General features: G+C 30.0%; 1 protein-coding gene across 4 annotated transcripts; it reads right to left on the bottom strand.

The window, feature by feature from the left end:
- Window positions 1-446: 446 nt before the first annotated feature.
- LOC118039526 (cuscuta receptor 1-like) lies at window positions 447-6198 on the bottom strand. 4 transcript variants are annotated; one of them, XM_073406293.1, is made up of 10 exons: window positions 5785-6198; window positions 5246-5404; window positions 5056-5124; window positions 4593-4748; window positions 4367-4435; window positions 4122-4268; window positions 3900-4040; window positions 3202-3351; window positions 2453-2602; window positions 447-2360 (listed from the first exon to the last, which is right to left on the bottom strand). In XM_073406293.1, the coding sequence occupies exons 8-10, from the start codon at window positions 3266-3268 to the stop codon at window positions 595-597; spliced, it is 1983 nt and encodes a 660-aa protein (XP_073262394.1). In that variant the 5' UTR covers window positions 3269-3351; window positions 3900-4040; window positions 4122-4268; window positions 4367-4435; window positions 4593-4748; window positions 5056-5124; window positions 5246-5404; window positions 5785-6198; the 3' UTR covers window positions 447-594. The 4 variants fall into 4 exon arrangements, with proteins under 4 accessions (XP_073262394.1, XP_073262395.1, XP_073262396.1 ...); XM_073406294.1 differs by having other exon boundaries at window positions 4367-4422; XM_073406295.1 differs by lacking the exon at window positions 3202-3351.
- Window positions 6199-9911: the final 3713 nt, after the last annotated feature.

The raw sequence follows: 9911 nt of genomic DNA, 5'->3' as shown, positions 1-9911 counted from the left end.
TTGATTTGTCAGTGTTTTAAGCAAGTGGAAGTGGAGGTAATTAAAGATTCTAACAAGAGACTTCTTAACTTTATTTTCATGTATTCTTTCATCGGATATTTATCCATGTCTAATTGGATCTATTATTCTTGTAATTCTCATTTTCTAGTTTTTTTTAGAGGAAGTCTAATTTTTTTTCTTTTTACCTCAAGGTGAAAGCTAATGATATCAAATACAAGGTTTTCTAGTTTTCTGTACATCACTTTTGGAATGGTTATTTTGAATTGATATCAAGCTAAGTGCTCACAAGCTTATATACAATCAGCGAAATAAATTTGAATTGATATTTGTGTTGTAATGTATTCCCTTTAATATTAAATATTTTTGGATATTTGTGTTGTAAATTTGAATTGATCATCATAAAAATCAAGTAATAATGTAATATACAAGGGAGGTAAAAACTCATGGAATTGAAAAGTCCCCGTTGTATAAAAACCCTCGAAACCGAATGGAACCGTATAAATTAATACAACATCGCTTGAACATGCCTTTAAACTTGTTTAAATCTTAAAACTAGAATACACAAAGATGCACAAAGTCTTGGTACCATCAAGGCTATGAAAACCCAAACTTTGATAAAATGGGAAGATTGTCCATTAGAAAATAATAGCAATTGTTGAAGCTCATCTCAATAAAGTGAAACCAAGCTCGTCGCCAATATGGATTTATATGCAGAATTGCGCCTATCACCAGCAGCACCATGATGTATGCAACCCAAAAGGTCACATAGAAAAACTCCATATCCATGAAGCCACCATTATCTTCATTGTTCGTTGAAGTTGGCGTGGGTGATGGTGGCATAGTTGCACCACATATTTTGGGTAGCGGTTCTCCACAAAGAAAATGGTTGTCCTTGTAGCAGCTCGCCTCAAACGTGGCAAACTGTGCAACTCTCGCAGGAGTCTTACCGGACAAATTATTGTGTGCCACACTAAAAACTTCTAGAGAGAATAGTTCAGTAAGTCGAGGTGGGATTTCTCCATATAGTTTGTTGTAGGAAAGATCCAAGCTCTCTATTTCCTTTAAGTTTGAAAATGTTGGTGGAATTGGTCCGGTCAAACTATTATACGAAAGGTTCAAGACCTTGATCATGCTGAGGTTTCCAATTTCAGGAGGAATCTCTCCAGTGAAATTGTTGCATGAGAAATCAATTCCTTTGAAGTATTGGATAATGTTGCCTCTATAAAAAAGGGATACATTCTTCGTTGTAAACTCCAAGGATTGTTGTGATGAGAACCCAAAATCAAAAGGTTGAGTAGATATCATCCAAGAGAGGATGCTACCAGAAAGACAATTATGAGAAAGATCAATCAAGGTTAGTTGGTTCAACCTGGATAATTGAATTGGGATTTCACCTTCAAGATTGTTATAACTCAAGAGTAGAAATCTCAAGTTAGATAGCCTATCAATCCATTCTGGAATTGTACCACTTAAATTGTTATGGGAAAGATCCAGTGCCAATATCTCAGCGGGGTTATGAAATGACATTGTGATTGGTCCTTGGAACTTATTTCTAGACAAATAAACATATCTCAAATTTGAAGAAGTGTTGAACCTAGGTGGTAAACGACCAGAGAAATTGTTCCCTGATAAGTCTAAGAATTCAAGAGAAGACATATTCCATATCCATCCAGGGATCTGCCCTTGCAAACTGTTGTTCGAAAGTATTCTTCCAGTCAAAAAATTATGGGACAAGTCTAACCCTTGCAACGAGCTCATGTTACCCAACGAGTAAGGAATGCTTCCATTGAAACCATTATCAGACATCTCTAATACTTCTAACCCTGGCAAATGATATCCGATTTCTGAAGGGATTTGGCCTTGGAAGTGATTCATAGATATACTTAGGAATGACAAATTCACATGAGAATTCTTTGGCAACAAAAATGGACCCGAAAGAGAACAGTTTTCTAAATAAAGTTGATGTAGGTATGTGTTGTTCTCAATCAACCAATTTGGAAACTCTCCCTTCATTTGGATGTTTTCAAGCACCAAAGATTGCAAGCTGAACTGATGGTAGAAGAACTTGGGTAATGGTCCCGCATCTTGTCCATGACCTCTTAAATAAAGGGACTCTAACTGGAACTTTGGGCTCATATTATGATCATCTTCTTCTGCGAATATTTCATTACCTGAACTATAAAAAGACTTGAGTTTTGAAAGGTTGTATAATGGGCTCAATGACATAGGAATCTTCAAGTGATTGGAAGAGAGATCGAGTAGTTGAAGGGAAGTCATATTTGCCAGACACGAAGGCAAGAAACCACTGAGATCATTGTCACTCATATCTAGCTCTTGGAGATGATTTAAGTCACATAGGCCTGGTTACATTATAATTTAGAGAAAATTAAAACTTTGAGTGTCTAATGGAAAATATATAACCTAGAGAGAGAATAAGAGTGATCAACCTTACCTTGAGTTGTAGGTATTTGGCCATTTAGATTGCAGCCCCACAATTTCAATGTTTTCAGAGAGGTCATCGTTCCGATGACTTGAAAGATGCTATTATTGAGAGTACTGTAACTCAAATCCAAGTATTCCAAGTTCTTGAGATCAAGGAAGCCTGTCATGATCAATTAAACAAGAAATTATATTAGTGTAGAAGGAATTAAAATTAGAAATAATTCATTACTTATTAATCATGGCTAAAGAAATGAAAAACATTAGGTAAGTGTAGAAATTGTATTGTCCAATTAATAGAAGGTTTTTTTTATATGTCTAACCCAAAAAAAAGAAATACACCATTATTAATTTATTCTCCTCCTAAAAATAACACTCTTTATATATGAAGTTATATTGTTATTTATGTTATCATCTTATTTACATTACACTGAAATGGTGTTGAGAGAGGGGCAAAATTAAAGTGAAATATTATTCATATTAAATGGATGGTAGAATTTTAAAATAATAAAGATTTCAATTGAGTTAATTTCTAAATTTGATATTTAATTCTCTCCAAGACTTGTTTAGTAGGTTGCGAAAACATAAAAGAGAAATTCTATACATATATAGCTCTTCAAGATTATTTAAGTTACATAAGATTAATCACATTATAATTTAGGGAAAAAAAAAACTTTGAGTGTCTAATAGAAAATATATAACCTAGAGAGAGAGAGAGAGAGAGAGAGAGAGAGAGAGAGAGAGTCGTCAACCTAACATTACCTTGGGTTGTAGGTAATTGGTCATTTAAATTAGAACTCTGCAATATTAAAGTTTTAAGAGAGGTCATCGTTCTGATTGTTTGGAAGATGTTATTATTCAGAGTATTTTGACTCAAATCCAAGTATTCCAAGTTCTTGAGATCAAGGAAGCCTGCCATGATCAATTAAACAAGAAATTATATTAGCGTAGATGGAATTAAAATTAGAAATAATTCATAACTTATTAATCATGGCTAAAAAAACTAAAAACATAAGGTAAGTGTACAAATTGTATTGTCCATTTAAGAGAAGGATTTTTTATATGTTTGACCCAAAAAATAAAAATACTTCATTGTTAATTTATTCTTCTCCTGAAAATAACACTTTCTATATATGAAGTTACCTTTTTATTAAAGAAATTATTGTTTTTTATGTTATCATTTTATTTACATTACACTGAAATAGTGTTGAGAGAGAAAGAAGGGGGGAATTAAATTGAAATGTTATTTATATTAAATGGATGGTAGAATTTTAAAATAATAAAGATTTCAATTGAATTAATTTCTAAATTTGAGATTTAATTTGTCTCTCCAAGACTTGTTTAGTAGGTTGCTAAAACATAAAAGAGAAAATCTATACAGACACCTAATTGTAGCAGGTATAGAAAGAAATAAAATGATCAATGATAAGTAATAGTAGAGTTAAAATTTGTTAATTTACCTCCAGAAGGTACAGTGCCATTAAGTTGTTCCAATGACAGGTATTGTAGAGAAGGTAGTGCTCCAAGGCTTTGAAGGGTGTGTTCATCTAGAGAACAACCTTCCAGATACAAACTTTCCAAGGAGCTCAAATTTTGCAACTCTATTTGTTCAAAAGTAGCAAATTGAATTTTTCATTTAAACCCAAATGTATAAACATCACTATATATGTAATATAACTTACCGTCGCCTAATATTCTGCCTCTAAAATCGTTGTCTCTTAGATAAAGTGTCGTGAGGTTTGGGAGTGCTCTTAATGATTGTAGTAATTGGAAGCTACTTCCATATGTTGTGATATTGTCTAGCCAAAGAGTACTCAAGTTGCTTGGACCTGCAAGGTAGTTATGGAAAAAACAAGAATAATTAATATTATCTTCATGATGCTACTAGCCAGGTAAGATAGGTAATGTGAATGTGTTTACTAATTACCTCTTGAGGCTATCAATTTTTTGATATTGTTGCCACCCAGACCCAAGTCTTCCAAGCTGCTCAAAGATTCTTGATATTTATATAAAAAAAATAAATGAATACAATACTCATTGATTGTGTTTTTTGAAATTAAATTTAATAGATAATTGTGTTAATTAAATTTAATAGATAATTGTATTAATTAAATTTAATATTTATAAAAATAATAGTATATAAAAAAACTAACCTTTCAAATCTATTAACCCTCCAGTTTATTATAATCTAAATATAGTGATTTTGAGAGATGGAAGCCCCTCCACAAATGTTAGAATAGTGTTATCGAAGCTATTATATCCCAAGTCAAGGATCTCCAAATTGCTCAATTTCTGCAACTCATAACCACCTATATAAACAAATAAAAAATAAATTAATTAAGACTTCATGTAAAGAATAAAAAAAAGGATATTATTGGAGTAACTTAATTATTATTGATGAAGAGGCATGTAATTGGTACGATGAATTCATGTAAAGAGGTTGAAAGAAAGATTATAATTTACTACTTGTAGCAAACCTTTCTTCTCAACCAGACCAGCGATGCTATTATTCCACAAGTCGAGAATGTTGAGTTGTTGGAAAGAAAGAAACAAGAATACTTAATATTATCTTGATGCTACCAGCCAGGTAAGTAATGTGAATGTGTTGATAATTACCTCTTGAAGCTACCAACTTGTTAATGTTGTTGCCGCCGAGACGCAATTCCTCCAAGCTAGTCAGAGATTCTTGATATTTATATATAAAAAATAAAATCATTAATTGTGTTTTTTGAAATTAAATTTAATAGATAATTGTGTTAATTAAATTTAATATTTTATAAAAATAATAGTATATAAAAAAACTAACCTTTCAAGTCTATTAACCCCTCCAGTCTATTTATAATCTAAATATAGTGATTTAAGGGACGGAAGCCCCTCCACAAATGATAGAATATTGTTATCGAAGCTATTATATATGCCAAGTCAAGGATCTCCAAATTGCTTAATTTATGTAACTCATAGCCACCTGTATAAAATAAATAAATAAAATAAATAAATAAAGACTTTAGGTAAAGAATAAAAAAGATATTATTGGAGTAATTTAATTTTGATTGATTAAGAGGCATGTAATTGTTACAGTGAAGGTTGAGGTGGTGAAAGTGAAAATAAAAAGAGTAATTGTTAAAGTGACGGTCTATGTCTATGTCATGATTCTAATAAAATTGGCAATTTAATAATATATGTTGTGGAATTAAACAACACCTTGTTATTAGATATGATTTCTATTTCTTCGATGATGAATTACTGTAGAGAACCAAAATGATACTGATTAAACAACACCTTATTTGATTAATTCTAAAAAAATAAAAGTAATATAAATATTTTGTAATACTTAAGAGAGCAAACCTTTCTTCTCAACCCAACCAACTATACTATTACCCATCAAGATGAGAGTATTGAGTTGTTGGAAAGGAAGGAACAAGGAGGCATTCAAGTACCAATCTCCCAGCTCCTGGTTCCTCACGCTGTCAAGATGGAGTTCGGTGACTCGACCTGTACTGCGGTTGCAGGCAATACGTTCCCAAGAACAACAGCTGGCATGGGCTATTCTCCAGGAGGAAAGGGAGGTGCCATCGAGATAGTTAAGGGAATATTTGAGGTGCAAGAGAGCGATTCTCTCTTCCTCCAAGCAACCAAGAGGATGCCATGCTTGCAGGGAAAGCATCAGAATCAGTAATAGTACCGTCAACATCTTAATATCACAATATAAACCAAGAGGAGGGAAGGTTGGATCAATATTTGTTATAGCGAGGAGGTGAAGGCTTTAATTTATAGAGGACAAATTTGTTATCAGAATATAAACCAAGAGGGAAAGCATGCGGCCCCATCTCGTAGAAAAAAAATGCATGATGACAAATTTGTTGCAATCTCCATCAAAATCCTTTCTGTTTTGAAAAGGATATATATATATATATATATAGATTCTCTTTAAAGACAAGAAATATACCACAAGATTAAAAACTATTTTATATTTTATTAAAATAAATAAATAAATTACTTATATGGTTACAATATTTTTTTAAAGAAAATAAATTGATTAATTTCATGTGTTAATAACATTTAAGGATTTTTTTCAAATCAAATAATCAAATTTATTTTAATTAGAAAGTTTAAATCAATAATAGCATTCCCAATTAAACCAAACTTTTTCCACGAACCCGTCTCAGAGAAAAAATGCATGATGACAACTGTCTCATAGTCTTAAGGACTAATGTGCAGAAGAAAATGATCTCAGGAACACATAAATGCATGATAGAAATGATCTCACAGACTCATCTCGAGGAAAAGCAACACTATCAGGGACCAAAGGGCAATGGTCTCACTGACTTATAAATGCATTATGGTGATAGTCTTTCGGACCCATCTCGAGGAAAAAAAGACATGACAGCTAACTTATAAAATACTTATTTGGTGTGCTCTTGAGATAGGAGGATGGCTACCATTTATAGTGATATTTCCCTGTTAGAGACATACAGTAGTTTAGGGAATTTTATTAAATATATTATATAAAATAAAGAGGTGCATCCTTAAAGTTATTTGAATAAAAAACCTAATTAGTTTTTCAATTAATATACAATCTAACCCTTGAAAAAATTTAAATGTTTTTCAAAAAAATATTTTTAAAATACAAAAACAAATATATTTTTCTATGCCATACAACTAAATTTATTTTGACGTTATTCACATGGAAATTATATATTAAATTCATTAAGTGTTAGTAAATGCAAAACGACAATTACAAATTATATATATTTTATAATATTTTTATTTAAGAACTTGTATCAATGTTTTTTTTTTCAATTTAAATACTCATATTCACAAAATTTAATCAATAATAATGTCATAATTAACTCTTTTTTAGATGAGTCTAAATTGATTTTATTTTTATTTTTAATTTATCAACAATAGAGATTTATAAAATACTTATATTTTTTATTTTTTATTCAAGTAATTTAATTGTTTTTTATTTTTCTATTTAAGTACTTGATAAACTAGTGTGTGTTCAATATTTGTTATAGAGGACAGCTAGCGAGGAGGTGAAGACTTTAATTTATAGACGACTTCACGGCCCACCTCTTGGAAACGATTATTCTGGCAAGTAGAGATCGTTGGACAAAACTGCATGATGCCAACGGTCTCCCATCCCCTCTCGTGTAGAATCCATTTTAATTTTAACAAGGTTTGATACGAATCTTTCCTACTAAACACAAACTTTTTAATATAATTTTCCCACTATTTTTTTTTTAGTTTTAACAAATTTGAAAATGAGAATAAATTTGAAACCATGTATTTTTTTAAAAAATAATTTTTAATTTTAAAAAAAAGCATGATGACATCATCCAACGGGCCCATCTCGTGAAAAAACAAAGAAGAAGTAGGATGGCTCTGGACGGCAATGTCCTCTTCATTCCATTATTTTTTTGTTGTTTTGAAATGGATATTTATTCAAAAACACTGATATTTATTCATATAATTTTGCGGTACTATTATTTATATAAAATGGATAAAAGCATGAAAATTATAAAAGGCTATTATTTACAGATTAAATCTCAAGGAGCAAACTAAAAATTTAACAAAATGCGACCAAGTCGTTCCAGAAGCCAAGAAATAACATAAAAACAATGGAATCACATCAACATCACTAGTAGTATATAACTCTTTCAATTAAAAAGTTTAGAAACCAGGCAGGCATCCTCGACTGATAAAAGCCCAACAATTAATTATAGGGAAAATAAAATAGTTAACAACGACAAGCTGAATTCAATTTAGGTTTGAAAATTCTATTTGGCATGCTGAATTCTTTTGAAAATTCTATTTGAATGGTAGACAAGCCGAATCAAAAAGAGAGTGTTGCCTCATCTTAATGGTATTTAAAGTTAGCTAGTATTATTTTTTTAAAGTTTTTTATTTAAATTATATTTTTTATCTTAAAGATATTTTAAAATCAGCATATCAGAAAATTTAAATATATATATATATATATAAATTTAAATAAAAAAAACAAGAGCATATCTGAGAAAAGTCTATCAAGGAATGAAAATATTTAAAGAATGACATAAAATAAATCAAATCAAACCAAAGCCAAGGAATAAAATAAATCAAATATTTAAAGAATGACATAAAATAAATCAAATCAAACCAAAGCCAAAGAATTAGAAACCAAAAGATGGAACAAATTTGTTTTCTACATGGAGCCATTTTAGTGGTGGGGCAGAAACTTGATGGAGAGATAATTATTTATTCATCAAAACAATTATTTATGAGGAAAACCCAAACTCAATTTCATTTTATCAAAGTCACTCGATCAAAGAAAACAAGAAAAAATATATTTAATTGATATAATAATAAAAAAATCTACTAAAAATAGTTGGCACTTGAATATTTCTGAATGTTTCACATGCCTTATCTCTGATTGTACTCTTCATCACAATCCCTTTCGTTTTTTGTTTTCATATTATTAAGCATTGCTTGTGTGGATTTTTTTACTTCGAAGGCTTCACTGTTTTCTCTAATAATATTGAGGATGGATTATATAAAATTTTTATATTTTTTATGATTTAGTTCTAATTAAAGTCCAAATTGATTTTTATTTTTTTATATAAAAAAAATTAAAAAATATTAAACATGGATGCTATGTTATAATTTTACAAAAGAAGCCCTTTTTATCCTTGAATCTTAAAAGCAACACTAATATTTATTCATATAATTATGTGGTACTATTATTTATATAAATGGATAAAGCATGAAAAAAATATTGTGACCATCCCACTGGTCTATATCGTGAAAAAAATTACAATTGACAATAATCTTTACAAACCATCCCACTAACCACTTCATGAAAAAAATGCAGATAGCAATGGTCTTACAGACCCATTCGACACTGCAAATTCCTATCCATTTTACTTGTTGATTGTGTTACAAAAAATAAATCGATAAGTACTTTAGAAATAAAAAAGAAGACTTATTTTCATGATAATGACAAGAAGTATTTTAGAAATATTTATCATTTGTGGTTCATTTTATCAACGATACTGTTTGATTTTGCCATCGCCATCAAAATTAAGGCATAATTTTCCACATGCTATTTTCATAATGACAGTAGCAAGTCTTACGTATCCATCATTGTCATGCAAAGTCAGCTTCCTAGCATTAACCTTTTATTCATATTTTTTCATAAAACATTGGGTAACTTTATAAGAAGAATACAAGTTTTCAATTAATTACTTTTATGCAATTCAATTTTTTTTTCTAAGATGTTGTTTTAATCATCATCATTAAATTAGATTCAAGGTTGATAAGTTAATATGAAACCTAACTTGATTCAGATTTTAAAAAACTCAAGTGAGAGTTGACTCAATCAAACCTTATCAATAATATAAATCAATCCACAATCTAATCAACTAAGTCAAAATTCAATTTATTAAATCATATAACATGCATATTTAAATATGTGCAATATATATTTTAATACC

The sequence above is a fragment of the Populus alba genome, chromosome 18 (assembly GCF_005239225.2).
Source record: "Populus alba chromosome 18, ASM523922v2, whole genome shotgun sequence".
NCBI classification, from domain to species: Eukaryota; Viridiplantae; Streptophyta; class Magnoliopsida; order Malpighiales; family Salicaceae; genus Populus; species Populus alba.
Note: the sequence above shows the minus strand (reverse complement) of the source record. Positions and strands in the feature narration are given on the sequence as shown.

Excerpts from the sequence above, each read along its gene's own strand:
- LOC118039526 (XM_073406293.1), bottom strand. The coding sequence starts at position 3,268 with ATGACCTCTCTTAAAACTTTAATATTGCAGAGTTCTAATTTAAATGAC. Across the intron at positions 2,603-3,201 it reads CCAATTACCTACAACCCAAG|GCTTCCTTGATCTCAAGAAC; the intron begins GTAATGTTAGGT and ends TGATCATGACAG. Across the intron at positions 2,361-2,452 it reads CCAAATACCTACAACTCAAG|GCCTATGTGACTTAAATCAT; the intron begins GTAAGGTTGATC and ends TAATGTAACCAG.